This window comes from Heterodontus francisci, unplaced genomic scaffold, assembly GCF_036365525.1.
Source record: "Heterodontus francisci isolate sHetFra1 unplaced genomic scaffold, sHetFra1.hap1 HAP1_SCAFFOLD_304, whole genome shotgun sequence".
Classification (NCBI taxonomy): domain Eukaryota; kingdom Metazoa; phylum Chordata; class Chondrichthyes; order Heterodontiformes; family Heterodontidae; genus Heterodontus; species Heterodontus francisci.
In genome coordinates, this window is record NW_027141800.1 from 1,983,530 (window position 1) to 2,004,653 (window position 21,124).

The 21,124-nt window shown below is 44.3% G+C and overlaps 1 protein-coding gene across 1 annotated transcript in view; it reads left to right on the forward strand.

The window, feature by feature from the left end:
• Positions 1 to 17,483, forward strand: part of LOC137364723 (probable G-protein coupled receptor 139) — an 80,147-nt gene extending 62,664 nt beyond the window's left edge. The window contains exon 4 of the mRNA XM_068027754.1: positions 17,189 to 17,483. Within this exon, the coding sequence (XP_067883855.1) occupies positions 17,189 to 17,483 (295 nt within the window). The remainder of the gene's footprint in view (positions 1 to 17,188) is intronic.
• The last annotated feature ends 3,641 nt before the right edge of the window (positions 17,484 to 21,124 follow it).

A 21,124-nucleotide genomic window follows, 5' to 3' on the forward strand; every position in this document is an offset into this window, starting at 1 on the left:
AACAGACTGGTGTTACAAAATAAAGCGTGCTGTATTCAATAGTCAATCTCCAACTGCTGTCCAGTTTCTTTACAGGCTAAATAGGCATGTTGCTCGTGAAAGTAACCGGCGCTAACAACACCCTGCTGAAGGAGGGATTGAATAGTATCCCTGACAAAAGGGTAACTCTCCAGATGGACGGGGTATTTTTCGACTGGTGTGTATGGGGTCCCATTTTTGGATTCCTCCCAGGTCATTCGGCTGCAATCATGCTTACACGTGATGAACAGTAGATGGTGCTGATGGGTTGGTCCCATCGCCCCAGCATCACAGTGGCTCAGAGGATCGGAGGGAGAAGGTTCCTTAATCGCGAACAGCGAATGGACATCTGAGATCTCGATGGTATGCTGTTCCCGAACAGCAGTTATTGTTATCATCAATTATAGCTCCGTATTGGTTCAGCACATCAGTTTCCAAATTTCCCCTCACATCTGGAGTGGGCATTAAAACAGGGGTCGGAGGGTTCCAGGTCAGGTCTCCCACACCTAGTTGAGAAGCATCTCCTGTATAAACTGAATTTATCATATTTCTATTGAAATATTCCATTTCTGTTGAACCCCGTGATGTAAGTGAAATGTTTGATGCCCCAGAACATGGTTAACAAATGCCCTTCACAAACAGAATGAATCAGTTCAGCCCAACACACAATTCTGGAGTCATTCAGAATGGGGAGCAGTTCCTCCTGGTTTTCTCTACATAGGACAGCAGCCAGGCTTTTCTCTGTGCCCCCCACTACCATGTAAAATGTCTTGTCAGGGTTAGGTCAGAAAAAGCACGTTGCCTGGGTGACTGATTTCTTCAACTGTGTCACTGCTTCCATGTTCTCTTCAGTCCAACCGGGTTAAACCTGGTCATCATCACCATTTGGTAGTTCATAAAGAAGACTCGCAGTCTCTGCAAATCGTGGGATGAGGGTGCACTGATACGCCACAAGGCTCCGGATAACACACAGGGCATTCTTTGAGGTGGACCGGGGATTTGCTGGATGAGGGTCCATTTACACCATTCCTTCCCTCAGCAATCTTCATACATTCCATCCAGAACGTGCAAATGCTCTACTTTATTGTGGCACAGTAAGCGTTGCATTGAAAGGGGTTAACTGAACCTGTTTGTTCAGCGACTATAATTAATATCAGTCTCCACGGACCCTAATTTTGTCACTGGAGGGTTTGCCTCCTCTATTAATAAGGGAATGTTTTCAATGTATTATTCCATAGTGTCAGTGGGAGCATCAGCTCTGGCACCAGCAGGAATCAACGCCTGCAGTGAAAGGGAGAGGCTAGATCAGAATCTGAGAGTAATGGATTGGAATGTTACAACAATGGGCAACAGGAGTTTATCCTGGGAGCTTTACATTCTTACTACAGATAATGATTGGTACTCATTTGACCAACGGATCGGTCTCGCAATTCACATTATTCAATACATTTATTATCCATTTCTCGCTATTGTTGGTGTCCCTGGTAAGTCTCTCTATCCAGCTATTAATTATCTAAGCCATGTTTACCTGAATTACTGCTCCGGTAATTTACCATGTCCTCCTTGCTGATGTTGTTATTCCTGGTGAATCTCTGTCGCCAGCTATTAGCTCTATGAACTCTATTTCAGTTCTTGTAATTTACTCTCTCAACTTTGCTGCTGCTGCTGTCTCCATTTCCAGCTTTGAGATCTGTAAATGCTGGATCTCTGAAATACTCTTATCTAATGTAAATTTTGGGACGACTGAAGCCAGTGTCATTTGTCTGCATCACGTGGACTTTAGTAAGGTATTTGACAAGGTTCCACATGGCAGACTGTCAGTAAAATGAAAGCCCATGGAATAAAGGGGAATGTGGCAGGTTGGATCCAGATTTGGCTCAGGGAGAGGAAACAAAGGGTAGTCGTGGATGAATGTTTACTGTGAGTGGAAAATTGTTTCCAGTGGCGAGCCAGAGTTCAGTTTAGTTTAGAGATACAGCACTGAAACAGGCCCTTCGGCCCACCGAGTCTGTGCCGACCATCAAACACCCATTTATACTAATCCGACACTAATTCCATATTCCTACCACATCCCCACCTGTCCCTATATTTCCCTACCACCTCCCTATACTAGGGACAATTTATGATGGCCAATTTACCGATCAACCTGCAAGTCTTTGGCATGTGGGAGGAAAGCGCAGCACCCGGAGCAAACCCACGCAGACACAGGGAGAACGTGCAAGCTCCACACAGGCAGTACCCAGAATTGAACCCAGGTCGCTGGAGCTGTGAGGCTGCGGTGCTAACCACTGGGCCCCTTGCTGTTTGTGGTATATATTAATGATTTAGACTTAAATGTGGGAGGCATGATTGGAACATTTGCTGATGACACAAAAATTGGTCGTGCAGTTGAAGAGGATGGCCATGGGTTGGTTGAGTGAGCAGAAAAGTAGTAAATGGAATTCAATCCAGAAAAGTGTGAGATAATGCACTTGGCGAAGGCAAATAAATTGAGGGAATACACAATGAACTGCAGTGTATTGAGAGGCGTCGAAGAAGTGAGAAACCTGGCTTGGAGTGCATGTCCACAGTTCCCTGAAAGTGGTTGGACAGTGGTGAAGAAGGCATGCAGAATGTTTTCCTTTATTGGCCGAGGTATAGAATTGAAAAGCTGGGATGCAATGCTTGAACTGTATAAAACGCTGGTTAGGCCACAGTTGGAGTATTTCATAGAGTTCTGATCACCACATTACAGAGACGACATAATTGCTCTGGAGAGAGTACAGAGGAGATTGACAAGATTGGTGACAGGGCTCGAAAGTAGCAGCCAAAAGGACTTATTGGGAAGATTAGTGTTGTTTTCCTTAGAACGGAGGAGGCCGAGGGATGACTTAATTGAGCTGTACAAAACTGAGGAGCCGAGATAAAGTAGACAGGAGGGACCTCTTTCCCCTGGCGGCTGATTCAATTACCAGGGGGCACAGAATTAAGTTGATTGATAGAAGGAGTAGAAGGGACATGAGGAAAAACGTTTTCACCCAGAGGTTGTTGGGCGTCTGGAATTCACTGTCAGGAACGGCAGAAACACTCAGTTTTTTATTCATTCATGGGATGTGGGCATCGCTGACCAGGCCAGCATTTCATGCCCATCGCCAATTGCCCTTGAGAATGTGGTGGTGAGCTGTCGTCTTGAACCACTGCTGTCCATTTGGAGTAGGTGCACCTACAGTTCTGTTAGGAAGTGAGTTCCAGGATTTTGACCCAGCGACAGTGAAAGAACTAAGATATAATTCCAAGTCAGGATGGTGTGTGACTTGGAGGGGAACTTGCAGGTGGTGGTGTTCCCATGCATTTACTGCCCTTGCCCTTCTAGTTGGTGGAGTTTGCGGGTTTGGAAGGTGCTGTCTAAGGAGCATTGGTGCGTTGCGGAATTGAATATTGTAGATGGTACACACTGCTGCCACTGTGCATCGGTGGTGCTGGGAGTGATATTTGTAGATGAGGTGCCAATCATGCGGGCTGCTTTGTCCTGGATAGTGTCGAGTTTCTTGAGTGTTGTTGGAGCTGCACCAATCCAGGCAAGTGGAGAGTATTCCATCAGACTCCTGACTTCTGCCTTGCAGATGGTGATCAGGCTTTAGGGAGTCAGGAGTTGAGTTACTCGCCGTAGGATTCCTAGCCTCTGACCTGCTGTTGCAGCCACGGCATTTATATGGCTACTCCAGTTCAGTTCCTGGTCAATGGTAGCCCCTAGGATGTTGATAGTGCGGGATTCAGCAATGGTAATGCCGTTGAATGTCAAGGGGAGATGGTTTGATTCTCTCTTGTTGGAGATGGTCATTGCCTGGCACTTGTGTGCCGTGAATGTTACTTGCCACTTATCAGCCCAAGACTGGATATTGTCCAATCTTACTGCATTTCTACAAGGACTGCTATAGTATCTGCGGAGTCATGAATGGTGCTGAATATTGTGCAATCATTGGAGAACTTCCACACTTCTGACCTGATGATTGAAGGAAGGTCATTGACGAAGCAGCTGAAGATGGTTGGACCTACGACACTCCCCTGAGGGCTTCCTGCAGTGATATCCTGGAGCTCAGATGATTGACCTCGAACAACCACAATCATCTTCCTCAATTTGTTTCAAAGGTACCTGGAAATGCATCTGAAGTGCTGAAACTGGCAAGGCTATGGACCAGCTAGAAGGCGGGATTAGATTGGGCAGCTAGTTATCTTTGGGCCGGCACGGGCACGGCGGGCTGAATGGCCCCCTTCTGTGCTGTAATTGTGCTTTGGTTCCATTGCTTATCCTCCAATCCCTATCTGTGAAACACAAATCCCAAGTTTTACAATGTCTGAGGCTGAAGTAGGCTGTCTGCAACCTCTGTGTTCCACTAAAACCTGAGCTGAGTTCAACTCCATATTCTCCCCATCTCCAATCCTGCATATTACCACCTCTGCAATATCACCCGTATCCACCTCTGTCTCAGCGAATTTGTTGCATAAGCCCTCATCCGTACATTTGTTAAATCCACACTTGACTATTCCAATTCTATCCTGGTTGCCCTCCCAGTTGTAAACCTTCATAAATCACAGCCCACCCAGAGCTCTGCTGCCTGTATTCTAACTCACACCAAATTACGATATTTTATCACTCCTGTGTTCATTGAGCTACATTGGCTCCCAGTCTGGCAGCACTTTAATTTTAATATTCTCATTCTTGTGTTTGAATCCGTCCATGGCCTTACCCCTCCAATTAGTCCCATTCCTCTGTCCATTCCCATATTCCTGTAAGTATTTTGCCTTTAAGTCTTCATTCAATTCTTCTTTTAAAGTCAATTGTTTTTCCCTCTGCATCTTTCCCTCGCTACGGTTTTCGACTCCACAACACCTCTTTGCTGGCGGGACGGAAGCTGGGATCCATAATAAGATGTGAACCTCACAGCCAGCCACTTCTAGTGTGGCCTGAACAGTGCCCCATGCTGGGCAGGGCTGTAGCCCAGTCGCACCCTGAATGTGCTGCTCATATAGGGTGGTATTTCAATGTGACGTCAATGTACCATTCAGACAACATTGATGTACGTCTTTGAAACTTGGTCTGTGCATGTCCATTGACCGCCTGTGTTAGTCACTCTGAGCTCAACATGCATTCAGCAGCACGAGGAACCCCCTCTGCGGTCAATTAAAAGGACCAGGCATCCAATTTTCACAATGGCCGTTTGACTTACTTCTGATATTTTAAACTTATTGGAGGTGCTTTGGATATTTTTTTCTGGAGTTTGTGTTGTGAGCTGCTGCGGACATTCAGGGAGGACAGTGGATTCTGTGACCCAACTCTGGACGAGGTATGGGGACTGCAGCTACAGTGTCTCTGGGTTTGTAACATGACCAAAAAAATGGAGCACAGGCTGTCGAGAAGGTGAACTCTGTAAAGCGGGAGGAGGAGAGCACTGTGCCCGACCCACTCCGGATTTTCCAAGAGCACTTTCCTATATACACCTTACCCAGGAGCAGGGTGGAAGGTGACTCTGATTCAATAGGCAGATGTTCACAGGGCAGCATCACTTCCTGCAACACGACCTGGAGCCTCCCACCAGGGTGAGGATGGAGCTGTCTGTGGCTATTGACGTCACAGTTTGTTGATCTTCACTGCATCCTGATCTTTCCAGGCAGGTGTGGGCGGCATATTCAACATAGAGTCACAGAGAGTCATAGAGCCATTTACGCTACCGAAGGAGTCTATGCAGTCCATCGATTCCATGCCGGTTCTCTGTGGAACGATTCAGTCTGGCCCACTCACTGCTCACTCCCCGTAGCCTTGCAAGTTCATTTCCTTCAAGTGCTCACCCAATGTCCTTTTGAAATCATAATGGTCTTGGCTTCCATTACCTTCATGGTCAGTGAGTTCCTGCTCATTATTATCCCCTGCATAAAAATATCTTCCTCATATTCTCCTTCCATCCTTTACCCAAAACAATCCATCTGCGTTCCCCACTGCTTGTTCCATTAGTTAATGGGAACAATTTTCCTGGTCTACCTTCTCTAAGCATGTCAAAACAACGTAAGAAATAGGAGCAAGAGTAGGCCATTCAGCCCTTCAAGTCAGCCCCGCCATTGAATACGATCATCGCTGATCTGTCCCAGGCCTCAACTCCTCTTTCGGGCCTACTCTGCATAACTCTCGACTTCCTGAGTGTTCAAAAATCGAGCCACATCCTCCTCAAATTCATTAAGTTACCACAACTCTCTGATGTAGACATTTCCAGAGATTCACCAGCCTCTGAGAGAAGAAATACCTTTACACCTCAATTTTAAATGTTTGATCTGTTATTCTGTCACCATGGCCCCTAGTTCGAAATTCTCCCATCAGTAGAAACATATTGTCAACATCTACCCTGTCAATCCACCTTAGAATCTTACATGTTTCAATCAGATCACCTCTCATTCTTCTGAACGCCAATGGAAAAAGGCCTAACCTGTTTAGCTGTTCTTGATAAGACAACCCCTTCATCCCAGGAATCAGCCAAGTGACAATTTTCTGAACTGCCCCAAATGCTGCTAATTCCTTCCTTTAATAAGGGGACCAAAACAGCACGCAGCACTCCAGGTATGACCTCACCAACACCCTGAACAGTTGTAACAAGACTTCCCTAGTTTTAAACTCGAACCCCCTAGCAATAAAGGTCAGGATTTCATATGCTTTCCTAATTACTTGTGCACCTGCATGGCAACATTTTGTGTTTCATGTACAAGAACACCCATATCCCTCTGTGCTGCAGTATTTGGTAGTCTTTCTCTATCTAAATAATAATCTGCCTTTTCATTCTTCTTACCAAATTGTATGACATCACACTTTCCCAAATTGAACTCCATCTGCGAAGTTGTTTTTCCCCATTCACTTAAGCTATCTATATCCCTTTGCAGATTCTTCGTATCCTCATCACAACATGCCTTCACATCTACTTATGTAACGTCAGCAAATTTAGATACACTACACTCTGCCCCTTCCTCCAAGTCACTAAAGTAGAAAGTAAATAGTCGAGGCTCTGGGACAGATCCTTGGAGCACCCACTAGATACGGCTTTCCAACCTGAAAAAGACCCATAAATCCCAGCTCACTGCCTTCTGTGTGTTAGCCAATCCTCAATCGATGCCAACACATTATCCCCAATATCCTGAGCTCTTATTTTGTGCAATAACCTTTGATGTGGCACTTTATCGAACGCCTTCTGAAAATCCAAATGCACTGCATCTACCAGTTTCACTTTATTCAGTCTGCTTGCTATATCCTCAAAGAACTCGAACAAAATTGTCAAAGACGATTTCCTTTTCATAAAACCATATTGATTTTGTTTGATTGCATTATATTTTTCTAAATGTCCTGCTGTTTCTTCCTTAATAATGGACTCTAGCATTTTCCCAATGACAGATGTTAAGCCAACTGGTCTATCGTTTCCTGCTTTCTGTCTATCCCCTTTATTGCAGAGGGGCATCACATAAGCATCTTTCCAATCCGCTGGTATCCGACCGGAATCCAGTGAGTTTTGATACATTCTGACCAATGCCTCCACTATCTCTGCAGCCACTTCCTGCAAAACACTTGGATGCAGGTCATCAGGACCTGACAATTTTTTTGCCTTCAGTACCAGCAGTTTTTCCAGCACCTTTCCCCACGTGGTACAGGTTGTTACAAGCTCCCTCTCCCATTTACACCTTTCTCATTTATTATTGTTGGGATGTTTATAGTGTCCACCACCGTAAATACCGAAGCAAAATATTGGTTTAAATTGTCGGGCATTTTCCTGTTCCCTGTTATTAATTCGACAGTCTCGTCCTCTAAAGGCTCCACACTTATATTATCTACTCTCTTTTTTTATATATACAAGTTGAAGCTCTTATTGACATTAATGTGCTGTTGTCCCTTCACCAGGAAAAATGCCGTGAACAACGGATGCCACCGCAACCCACCCCCCCCCCACCCCCAACGTTGCCTTGATAGATGTCACCAAAGCCTTTGTCCTCGTCCGAATACGTGGTCTCTTCAGGCTACTAGCAAAGATTGGATGTCCACCAAGATGCTACGTATCATCACCTCATTCCATGACAATATGAAAGACACAATTCAGCATAATGGTTACTCATCAGACCCCTTTCCTATCCTGAGTGGCGTGAAAAGGGGCTGTGTTCTCGCACTTACATTGTTTGGGATCTTCTTCTCCCTGCTGCTCTCACATGTGTTCAAGTCTTCAGAAGAAGGAATTTTCCTCCACACAAGGCCAGATGGCAGATTTTACAACCTTGCCCATCTTGGACCGAAGGCCAAAGTACAGTAAGTCCGAATCAGGGAACTCCTCTTTGCTGACGATGCTGCATTCAGCACGTCAGAAATGTTCCATCCCACAATATCGGCTACCACACTCTGGAAGTGGTTCACGAGTTCACCTCCGTGCGCTCAACCATCACCAGCAACTTATCTCTCGATGCAGAAATCAATAAGCGCATGGGAAAGGCGTCCACTGCGATATCCAGACTGGGTAAGAGAGGGTGGGAAAATGACGCACTGACACGGAGCACAAACGTCCAAGTATTTTAAGCCTGTGTCCTCAATACCTGTCTCTATGGCAGCGAGGCCTGGACAACGTCTATCAGCAAGAGCGACGTTTCAACTCATTCCAACTTCGCTGTCTCTGAAGAATCCTTGGCATCAGGTGGCAGGACAGTATCGCAAACACACAAGTCCTCGAGCCACCATCCCCAGCATTTGCGCCCCTTTGAGCCAGCGGTGCTTGAGATTGCTTGGCCACGTGAGCTGCATGGAAGATGGCAGGATCCCCCAAGGACATATTGTAAAGTGAGCTTATCGCTGGTATCTGACCCACCAGCCGTCCATGTCTCCGCTTTCAAACGCGACATGAAGTCTTGCTACCTTGACCAAAAGTCGTGAGAGCCAGTTTCCAGCGATTGCCAGAGCTGGTTGACAGCCATAAAGGCGGGGCTAAACAGAGGTGAGTTGAAGAGACTCAGCAGGTGGCAGGAAAAGAGACAGCAGTGTAAGGAGAGAACCAACTGTGTAACAGCTATGACAACCAACTTCATCTGCGGCACCTGTGGAAGAGTCTGTCATTCGATAATTGGCCTTATTTAGCCACTCCAAGCGCTGCTCCACAAATCACTGAACACCTCCAGGCGCTTACCATTGTCTCGCGAGAGAAGGAGGCCAAAAAGGAAAGACGCTGTTACTTTTTTATATATTTCTTGTCAAATTACTATCATAAACAATTTTCTCCCTCTTTATCAGAATCTTTAGTCATCTGATGCTGGCTTCTAAAACAAAATCCTAATCCTTTGGTCTACCACAAGCTTCCGCTGCTTTGTCTTCCTTTATTTTTGATTTTCCCCGCCCGATTTAGACAACTCTTTTGTCATACCTATGTAATTGCACTTGCTTATATTGAAGACACTAGGTTGAGACCCGAGTTGCTCACTCTCAAATTGCATTTGAAATTCTACCATGTACTGATCGCTTCCCCCTGGAGGATCCTTAACTACGAAATCTCTTATTGACCCTACCTCACGACGCATTCCCAACTCTAAAATAGCCTGTTCCCGGGTAGATTATTCAATGTATTGTTCTGAGAGACAATCCCTGATGCATTCCACAAATTTGTCTTCCCATGCTACCCTTGCCAATTTGATTTGTCCAGTCTGTATGCAGATTAAAATCACCTACGATAATTGCAGTGCACTTCTTACACGCCTCCATTATTTACTGGTTAATATTTTGTCCTACAGGGAGGCAACTCATCGGGGGCCTATTGACCACTCGACAAGTGATTTCCTTCTCTTGCTATTCCTTATTTCTATCCAAACTGATTCGACATCACGATCGATTACACCTATATCCTTATTCAAAACTGCACTGGTCCCTTCTTGATCGCAAAGCAACCCTACCTCCTTTTCCTTTAGGTCTATTCTTCCAGAACGTCAAATATCCTTGAATTTTTAGTTTCCAGTCCTGGTCATCCTGCAACCACGTCTCTGAGATAGCTATCAAATCATTTTCATTTATTTCTACCTCTGCCGTCTTGTTACAAATGCTACGTGCATTCAGATAAACAGCTTTATGCTTTGACTTTTTAATATTTTTACCAACTCTGGTTCGAATTTCTGCTACACTCTTATGCTTGTATTCTCTGTCCCTACCTGACACACTCTGATTAATGTATGTCCCTTCACTACCCTGCACCTCTGCACTTTCGATACTTATGACTTTTTAAACTTCCCTTCAATTGAACCCCCCCAACGATTTCGTTCAAAGCCTTATCTGCAATACAAGTTGCACAGTTTCCCAGGACACTGGTCTCAGCATGGTTCAAGTGAAGCCCATCCCAACGGGACACCTCTCTCTTTCCCCAGTACTGGTGCCAGTGTCTCATTAATCATAACCCATTTCACCCACACCAATCTTTAAGCTACGCATTTACCTCTCTAATCTTATTTACCATCCGACAATTTCAACTTGGTTCAGGTAGTAATGGGGAGATAATTACTTTTTTGGTTCTGCTTTTTAATTTAGCCCCAAGCTGCTCGTAGTGCCTCAGCAGAACCTGTTTCCTAGTCCTACCTATATCATTGGTACCTACATGTACCTACATGGACCACAGGAACTGGATTCTTCTCCTCCCAGTCCAAGTTCCTCTCGAGCCCAGGAAATTATGTCCTTAACCTTGTCACCAGGTAAGCAACACAGCCTTCGGGACTCTCTATCTTTGCTGCAGAGTACAGTATCTATTTACCTGACTATGCTATCCAATATTACTGCTATATTTCTCTCTTCTCCTCTGCCCACTTGAATGGCACTCTGAACTACTATGCTGTGGTCAGTTTGCACATCCTCCCTGCTGTCTGTGCCCTCGTCCACACCAGGAGCATGAGCCTCGTACCTATTGGACAAGGGCACTGGCTGAGGCTCCTTCAAAGCTAAAGTCTGGATCCTCATACCTGCCTCGCTCACAGTCACACCCTCCTGTCCCTGACAACGCTCCAAATGTGATGGAATTAATCTAACGGGTGTGAATGTCTCCTGTGTAAGGTAGCTCTCCCCTTGCCTGGTGTGTCGCAGTGTCCAAAGCTTGGACTGCGAAAGAACATAGAAACATATGAGCTAGGAACAGGAGTAGGCAATTCAGCCCCTCCAGCCAGCTCCACCATTCATAATGATCATGGCTAATCTCATCTCGGCCTCAGCTCCACTTTCCTCCCCGTGCTCCATAACCCGTAAACCCATTATTAATTAAAAATATGTCTTTCCCCTGCTTAAATCTACTCAATGTCCCGGCATCCACCGAACTCTGGGGTAGTGAATTCCACACACTCACGACCCATTGAGGGAAGTACATTCTCCTTATCTCTCTTTTAAATCTGCTACCCCTTAACCTAAAACTATTCTAGATTGCCCCACAAGAGGAAACATCCTTCCTGCGTCTACTTTGTCAATCCAGTGAATCAACTGATATACGTCATTTAGATCTCCTCTCATTCTTCTGAACTCCAGACAGTAAAGGCCTAAACCGCTCAATCTCTCTTCATAAGAGAACTCCCCCGCCCCCCCTCCGCCACCCCTACCGCCATCTCTGGAATCAATCTAATGTACCTCCTCTGAATTGCCTCCAAAGTAATTACATCTCTCTTCAAGTAAGGGGACCAAAACTGGACGCAATACTCCAGGTCTCACTAATACCTTGTACAGTTGCAGCAACACTTCCCTTCTTTTATATACTATTCCTTTTGCAAAAAATTCCAAAATTACATTTGCCTTCCTTATTACCTGCTGTACCTGCACGCAAGCTTTCTGTGATCCCAGCACGGGAACACCCAGATCCCTCTGCACCAAAGCACTCTGAAGTTTCTCTCCATTTATATAATAAGTTGCCTTTCTAATCTTCTGACCAAAATGGATAACCTCACACTTAAACTCAATCTATCACATTTTGGCCCATTTTTTTATATCCATATCCATTGAAAAAAAATAATTCTTTCTTGCTTCATCTCTGAACCAAAGGTCCTGGAGCAACTAACACTTGCTGCAGATATGGTCACTGTGGATCGAACAGGCGTCCACCAGCTCCCACAAACTGCAGCTGCACAGATCGCCTGGCCAGTCTTCTTCTATTTAATTATTTAACTATGATCTCAGTATTTAAAAAATGAATTATTTAAGTGCACTCTTAACCTGTAATGACGTCTCCTAATTTAAATCACTTGGACAAAACAAAAAAGAGACATGGAAGAAATACCCACCAATCACAGATCAGCTCCCATATGACGTCATACTTCGTGTTTTATTTGTTGGTCAAGCAGGCCCACTGTTCACGCTCTCGCCGCCACATCTGCCTCTCTCTCTCTCGCTCTGTCTGGTCTCCGACCCTGTTCCATTTGGTGCGCTTTTCAAAGCTCTGCTCCCGCTGTGTTTTCTTTCTGTCTCTCATAATCTTGTACACTTCTATCAAATCTCCTGTTAATCTCCTTTGCTCCGAGGAGAGAACTTCCAGCTTCTCCAAAGTAACCTTGCAACAAAAATCCATAATCCCTGGAAGCATTCAGGTGGAATCATAGAATCACAGAATGCTTATGGCACGGAAAGAGGTCACTTGGCCTATCGTGTCTGGGTCGGCCGACAAGTTATCCACCTATTTAAATCCCACCTTCCAGCATTTGGTCAGTAGCCCTGCAGATTGCGCACTTGCGGTGCATATCCAGATTCCTTTGGAAAGGCACAACTACCCTTTCAGGCACCATACTTTGGATAGAAAACGCGGTCATCATCGCCATGCTATTTTTTCTACCAGTCAGTTTAAATCTATACCTCCTCGTTGCAGACCGATGTGTTAAGGTGACTGGAGCCTTTATCCAGTATACCAATGCAGCTCAAAATTTTGTACATTTCAATCAGATTTCCCAAAACCTTCTCTGTTCTAAAGAGAACAACCTCAACAGATCGAATCTTTCCTCAGAGCTGCATTTTTCCAGCCCTGGCAACATCCTCATTATTCTCATCTGTACGGTCTCTCGGGCAATTTACATCCTTTCTGTAATGAAGTGACCAAAACTGCACAGATTACTCAAGTTGCGGCCTAACCAATGAATTATACAGTTCCAGCATACCTCCCTGCTCGTTTATTCTATACCTTGGCTGATAAATGAAAATATTCCATATGCCGTCTTAACCACCATATCGACCTGTCCTGCTACCTTCAGCTATCTGTGGACAGTCGCTCCAAGGTCCCTCACTTCCTCCCCACTTCTCAGTACTTTTCCATTTATTGTGTATTCCTTTGCCTTGTTTGACCTTCACAAATGCATCACGTCACACTTCTCCAGGTTGAATTCCATTTTCCACTATTCTGCCCATCTGGCGAGATCATCAATACCTTCCTGCATCCTATAGCTATTCTGCTCGCTATCAACCACGCGACCAATTTTTGTGTTCCCTGCAAATAACCTCATTGCCTCATATATTTAGATCCAAATCGTTAATATGTACAAAAAAAATCAAGGTACCATGTACAGGACCGTGCAGAGAAACCCTGGAAAGAGCACTCCAATCACTAAAATACTCGAAAAAAGCTACCATATGCTTCCTGCCACTGAGCCAATTTTCAACCCAGCTTGCTACATTCCCCTGGAATTCAAATGATTGAAGTTTGCTCACCAGTCCACCACGTGGGAGATCGTCAAACCCCTTCACAAAATCTATGTCGACCACATCACCTGCACTACTCGCACCAATCTCCCTTGTTAATTCTTCCAAAAACGCAATCCAATTCGTCAGACAAGATTTTCCCTTAATAAATCCATGCTGTCTGTCCTTTATTAACCTGTGCCTTTCAATGTGACAGTTTATACTTTTTCTCAGAATAGATTCCAATAATTTGCCCGCGACTGACTTTGAACTCCCTGGCCTGTTGTTATTCGTTCTATCCCTCGCTCCCTTTATAAACAAAAGTACGATGTTGGCAGTTCTTTAATGCCCTGGCACCGAACCTGTATCCACTGAGAACTAGAAAATGATAGACAGACCCTCTGCTAATTCTTCTTTTTTTTTTTGGCAGCCGAGGGTAAACTTCATCTGGCCCTGATGGTTTATCCAATGTCCAGGATAATAATCCATTTAAGACATCCTCTCCTCTCAGGTTCATCACATCCAATAGTTCACACTCCTCTTCCTTAACTACAGTAAATGCATCATTGCCCTCTTTTGTGAAGACATATGCAAAGTATTAATATTGAGCCATACCATTATGTTCCATCTCGACAAATAGGTTACTTTTTTGGTATTTTATGTTCCCTACTCTTTCTTTAGTTATCCTCTTACGCTTCACTGATGAAACATCTTGGGTTCCCCTTGATTTTCCTTGCCAATACTCCTTATGCCCTCTCTTTTGTTTGCTACTTTCCTTTTTGATTTCACCGCTCCACTTTCTATTCTCCTCTCAGCTTTCTGGAGTATTCAGCTCTCTTTGTCGGACATAAGCTTTCCTTTTCTGCCCGAACTTACCCTGAAGGTTCCCTGACATTAAAGGGCTCTAGATTCGACCATTTCACCATTTTTCGTTCTGGGAACATGTTTACTCTGAATCCCCCGTTCAAATGCTCCCAACTGCTCTGACATAGTCTTACTATCACGTGGCTCTTTCCAGTTCACTTTCGTTAAATTATTCCTCAGTTTAGTACAATTGCCCTTGCCTCAATTGAGAACTCTAACTCCTGTTCTATCTCTGTCTTTTCCAGCATTATGTTCAGACTGATTGATTTATGATGGTTACCATTAAAAGGCGCGACCATCAAAATGGGCTCCCACTGTCACTCCTACCACCTGCCCAGATTCATTTCTTAAAAGTATATCTAAAACTGCGCCCTCTCTTGTTGCATTTGCCACATACTGGCCAGAAGGTTTCTCCTGAGTACTGAGCAAAAATGGTTCCTTATCATCGCCTGACTTTGCCCCTGTCTCAGCTCCTGTGACCAAAACATTCATTCATGCCATCGTTGCCACTGAACTTGACCAGTAAAATGCCCCCCTGCTGACCTCGCACATTCTATTCACTGTAAACTGCTGGTCATCCAAAACCCTGCTGCTGATGTGTTAACTCACAAAAATCCGGTTCACATATCACTCCTGTGTTCGTGAACTTAATTGGCTATCGATTAAGAAAAGTCCTTTATTTAAAATTCTCATCATTATTTTCAAATTCATCCCTGGCCTCAGTACTCCCTGATTTGGATTTTATGGGTCCCCATGAGGTCGGAGGCGGGGGAGACCATGGAATTGCAATGGGCAGTAAGGGCAGTGGTCCCTTCGTTCTCCCATCTTCAAGTGATCTTGATAAGTGCAGGATAGGTCGACGATGACCTTCCAGCCCAGTGACCAATTGAGACCCTCAAGTGGCCACCACCGCTGTTGGGATCTAACTAGTGATGAGTTAATTCTGTCACTTGGGGAGGGCGCCATGTATAAAGGGACACTCTTCCTGTGGGCTTGGGGTTCTCTCTCCTCCCTGGGTAATATGTGGCCCACATATGGCACCGGTCAGGAAACAATGACCCTCCCAGGATACCCCTCCCCCATGGGACTTATTACTTCTGCTCCAGTCCCCCGTACCTGGGGGCTGGGTCTCCAAGACTGCTCCTGATCCGGGTGCAGTACCAGCAATGGCCCCTGCTCCCAGACTGACGACGGCTACTCCACTTAATTGCCGTTAGGTCACTGAATTGCATCGGCTGTAAGTTCCCAATAACTCGGACTCGGTTCCCCTTGTATTTTCGTACCGCCGTTAGGAACCAGGCTGGCTCCACTAAATTCAGCTCCCTGCCTCCAGCAGACATCCCTATCACTGGTACAATAATTAGATGCAGCAGGACAGTGGTAACCAATATACAAATATCACTGTGCACCCCTTCAAACGGTTCTTTCTGCTCCCAAGTTGATGTATCATTTCGTCATAAATTTCCTTGTTTACAGTTAACTTAGTGACGATTGAGATTACATTTTTTCACTAATTTATCAGTAGTCTCATTCCCAATAATTGCTTTGAAATATTTGAATTCCGTGCTGACTGTCACAGGTGACGGAATCTCTCAGTCATTCCAACATTTAACTTTCTATACAAGAACAAAGTGCTGCAGATGTTACAAATCTGAAATAAAAACGTAACATGTTGGAAATATTTAGCAGGTATGGCAGCTTATGTTGAGTGAGAAACAGAGTTAATGTTTCAGGTCGGTAACCCTTCATTAGAACTGGGAGAGAATAGAGATGGAACAGTTTGTAAACCAGACAGGGAAAGGAGAGGGAAGGGCATTATGATCAACATGAGTTTAACAATTTCAATATTATCCTCCTTTTATTTAATCTCTCCTTACTTCCACCGTATCACAGAACTTCCAATTTGTTCTTTCCGTTCCAATCATTCCAATACATCATTGGATACAGTAACACATTTATAAATCTCAATAGCTCCTCAATCAAACTGGTACCTTTGATCCTGCCTGATGTATAATTTCCCTGTGTATTTTCCATCCTCACAGTTAACTTGCTAACGATTGGGATCTTTTCTCGGGGAGAGTGTGGTCTCTCCAAATGTGTCACTTGCTACCTGGTGGCCATGGCAGCGGCGGATCTACTGGTCATTATCCTGGACCTAATATTGAGGCACATTCCCATTCTTTACTGGGAACAGTTTCAGTTTCTGTGGGACATCCCAATGTGTAATATCCACGCTGCCCTGCTTTACGCAGCCACTGACTGTTCTGTCTGGTTCACCGTCACTTTCACCTTTGATCGATTTGTGGCCATTTGTTTCCAGAAGCTGAAAAGTAAATATTGCCTCAAGAAAACAGCAGCTGTGGTTCTGGGAACAGTGACTGTGCTGAGCTGTTTGAAGAACATCATCTGGTATTTCATGTTCTCAGTGCGGTATTTGATGTTGAACCTCCCTTGGTTTTGTGCTGGAACAGGATATGTTCAGTCCTCTCGTCTCTGGGTAATAATCGAGTTTCTCCATAACATTCTAACACCGGGAGTCCCATTTGTGGTGATTCTGTTGCTCAATGCTCTCACTGTTAGACACATTTTAGTGAGCAGCAGAGGACGCAAGAGACTACGGGCTCACAGTAGTGGGGAGAGTCGCAGAGATCCAGAAATGGAGACCCGAAGGAAATCCATCATTTTACTGTTAGTCATCTCGGCCAATTTCATCCTGTTATGGTCAGTGTTTATGGTGTATTCGATATGGAACAGGATGCGATATTGGGGGGATCAGTCTATATTTCTACCTGATTTTCTGCAGGAATTGGGTTTCATGCTGCAGCTCCTGAGTTGCTGCACAAACACTGCCATTTATGCCGTGACACAGACTCAGTTCAGAGAGCAGTTAAAGATAGTGCTGACATATCCCTTTATTTTAATTATTAAATTCATTCAATGATGAGAGGAGCTGAATCACTGACTGTTATCAGCAGCGGGGGTGGGATGGGGTGGGGTTGGAGGCGGTTGTCACTGTGGTGACAGAGCGAGGACGGGACCTGTCGCATGGTGACAGAGGTCACAGTGCACATCATTTAAAGTGACCCCAGTGCATATCATTTAAAATAGCCATAGTGCATCTCAGTTGAAATGGCCGGGGAACATGGCATTCATAATGGCTGGACAGCAGATGACTTTAAAAGGCAACAGCAACTGTCACATAAAATTGCCAATTGCATCCCCAGTCAGTATAAAGGCCTCATCGAGAGAGGCAAAGACAGACGAACAGAGCAGGAAATGCCTAATTCGATCCCCGCCCTGCATTGAAACACACAGAGACACACACAAACAGAGCAGGAAAAGCCTCCATCTATTTACGATCTTTATTAACCATGCCGAGAGTTAATGGGAATACAAAAAGGGCAGGAACAGAATACGTTCATCCCTGGTCTGTATCCAACCGCAGAGACACAGACGCAAACAATCAGACCAGGGCAGGCCTAAATCTGTCAACAATCTGCGTTGAACTAAGCAGAGAGATACTAAGACAGACAAACAAAGCAGGAAAGGTCTAATTGCAGCCCCAGACATGAGGAAATCACACAGAGAGATACTGAGTCACACAAGCAGCAAAGGAAATAACTAATTCTGTCCCTGGTCTGTCCTCAACCATACTGAGTGGTTCTAACACACGCATACTGAGCGGAAAAGGTTTAATTGTATCTGCAATCTGCACTAAACCATACACAGAGATACTGAGAAACACACACACAGAAGGGAAGGCTTGAGTCTATCCCCGATCTGTATTAAACGGTACAGCGCGGTAATGTGATCCACAAACCGAGCAGGAAATGTCTAATTTCATCCTCGGGTCCATATTTAACAACACAAAGTGTCACTGAGACCCACAAACATATCATGAATTGCCTAATTAAATAAACGGTTTGCGCAAAAACATGCAGCAAAACACTGAGATCTACAAACAGAGGAGGAAAGGCCTCAATCCATCCCCGGACTTATGAAGCAATGCAGAGAGATACTGAGGCACTAACCGAGCAGGAAATGCTTACTTCTATCCCCAGTCTGCATGAAACAAGACAGAGAGATGTTTAGATGGACAAAGAGAGCTAGCCAGCAGTAGATCTTCATTTGTAAGCCCACAGGGAAACTGCAGAAATAGAACATTTGAGAATGGAAAACGGTGATTGCTTTCGGGGAAAGGCAAAAGCTCTTCTGGTCAATATAAATAATGGCAGAATGGATACAAGTGATGTAAGGAAACCAGCATGTTCCCATTGCCCTAAGCCAGGACATGTAAAAGCACATTGATGGAAGCTGAAAGATAAATGAATAGGAGTATTCAGAAGCCACAATACCAGTAAAAGAAACAGATGATAAAACAGTAGCAACAGTATAAATGCACAATGTTCCCTCAGAACCTACCAGAAGGGTGATGTAGCCTCTGAAGATTGTCAAAGGCATGGCAACATTTATACTGTTGAAGTGAGTCGGGTTACTAGAGATATCGAGGTATTGTCTCGAAGGAATAAGTGTTCCCTACTCCTTCAAGTAAACAAGTAAACCAATTCATATCGTGAGGGATACTGGAGCAGTTTAGTCATTTATTGTGGCTGATGACATGATCTTTCTTTCTGATGACTTGTGTGTTCACAGGAGTTGTGAACTTGAATAAAGTTAGCTTCTGAAATAACGTAGCAAACAGAATTGTTACTGTTGAGGGTTTCCTAATATATTTATTGAAGGGCTAGAGTTTATGCTCGGAAATTATTTGACAAGTTTGAGAGTATCAGCATAGGAACTTAGGAAGATAGGAACACGAGGAGGCCCTTCAGCCACTCGAGCCTGTCCCATCATTCAATGAGATCATGGCTGATCCACGGCTTAATTCCATATACCTCCCTTTGACACATATCCCTTAATATCTTTGCTTAACAAAAATCTATCTATGCCAGATTTAAAATTTACAACTGTTCTATCTTCAACTGCGGTTTGAGGGACAGAGTTCCAAACCTCTATCACCCTTTGCGTGGAGAAGTGCTTCCTAACATCTCTCCTGAATGGCCTGGCCCAAATGTTTGGACTATGCGCCCTAGTTTTAGAATCTCCAACCAGTGGAAATAGTTTATCTTTATCTATCCTGTCTTTTCATATTAATATCTTGAAGACTTTAATCAGATCACCCCTTAAGCTTCCAAATTCTAGCGAAAACAGGCCTAATTTGTGTAATCTCTCCTCGCAACTTGACCCCTGTAGGCAAGGTATCATTCTTGTAAACCTGCACTGCATTCCCTCCAAGGCCAATATATCCTTCCTAAGGTGCGGTGCCCAGAAGTGCTCACAGTACTCCGAGTGGGGTCTAACCACGGTTTTGCACAGCTGCAGAATAACCTCTGTGTCTTTATACTCCAAAAAAGGCAAGCACTCAATTAGACTTTTTGATTATTTTCTGCACTTGGTCGTGGCATTTTAAAGATCTATGCAAATGGACCCCCAAGTCTCTTTCGACATCCACAGTACTTAACCTCTTCCCATTTAGAAACTACCCTGATTTATCATTTTTTGATCCGAAAAAGGTAACCTCAAACTTGCCCGCATTGAAATCCATCTGCCACAGTTTTGCCCACTCACCTAGTCTGTCAACATCTCTCTGCAATTTTATGCCATCATCTAGACTGTCTACAATGCCGCCTAACGTTGTATCATCAGTAAATTTAGATATATGACTTGCTGTGCCATCATCCATGTCGTTAATGAATAATGTGAATAATTGAGACACCAACACAAATCCCTGCTGTTCACCACTAGTTACATCCTGCCAATCGGAGTACTTACCCATTATCCTCACTCTCTGTCGCCTACCACTCAACCAACCTTCTAACCATGTTAATAATTTGCCCTCAACTCCATTTCCAAGCGTTTCGAGAAAGCAGGTTGAGGTGTGAGAAACTGAGATTTTTCAGGAGGAACATCATAGATTGTTTACAGATTTTTTGGAAATTAGGTCTCAAGCTCGTAAGTCGAGACAGAATGACGATGAATCAATTGACAGAGAGGATGATTCCAGGTGATCGGTTAGCTAGGTCTTTTAAATGAGGATAAAACTCTTTAAAACAGAGAGCTAAATGATTGAGCTGGTCTTCATTGATTGGGGCCTTACAGGCAGATCCTGGTTTCCCGGGTTTGTCTCAGTTAATGTATTCTGAGGAAGAATCAGAAAACATCTCTGAATGCTATTAATAAAAAGGACAAGTTAATGAATCCTGAGAAATGGATGAATAAGGAGTGGACAATAATCCATAACATTGTTGTCCCTCATGGTTGCCACAGGGAAATTTTAAGAATTGCCGTGATATTCAGATGAAAGGTCATTTAGAAATAATAGATACTCGGTTTTAAAGTATTGAATTATGTCTGTCGGCCAGGAATGTAAGTAGGTGTGTTTGAATTCTACAAGATATGTCACTCATATCAAATGATTGGGAAGCACCAGCCGTCAATTAAGCCAGCTCCATTGATCCCTACTTCAACGCTGAATAAACCATTCAGTCGGGTTCTAGTTGATTGCGTGGGACACCTGCACAA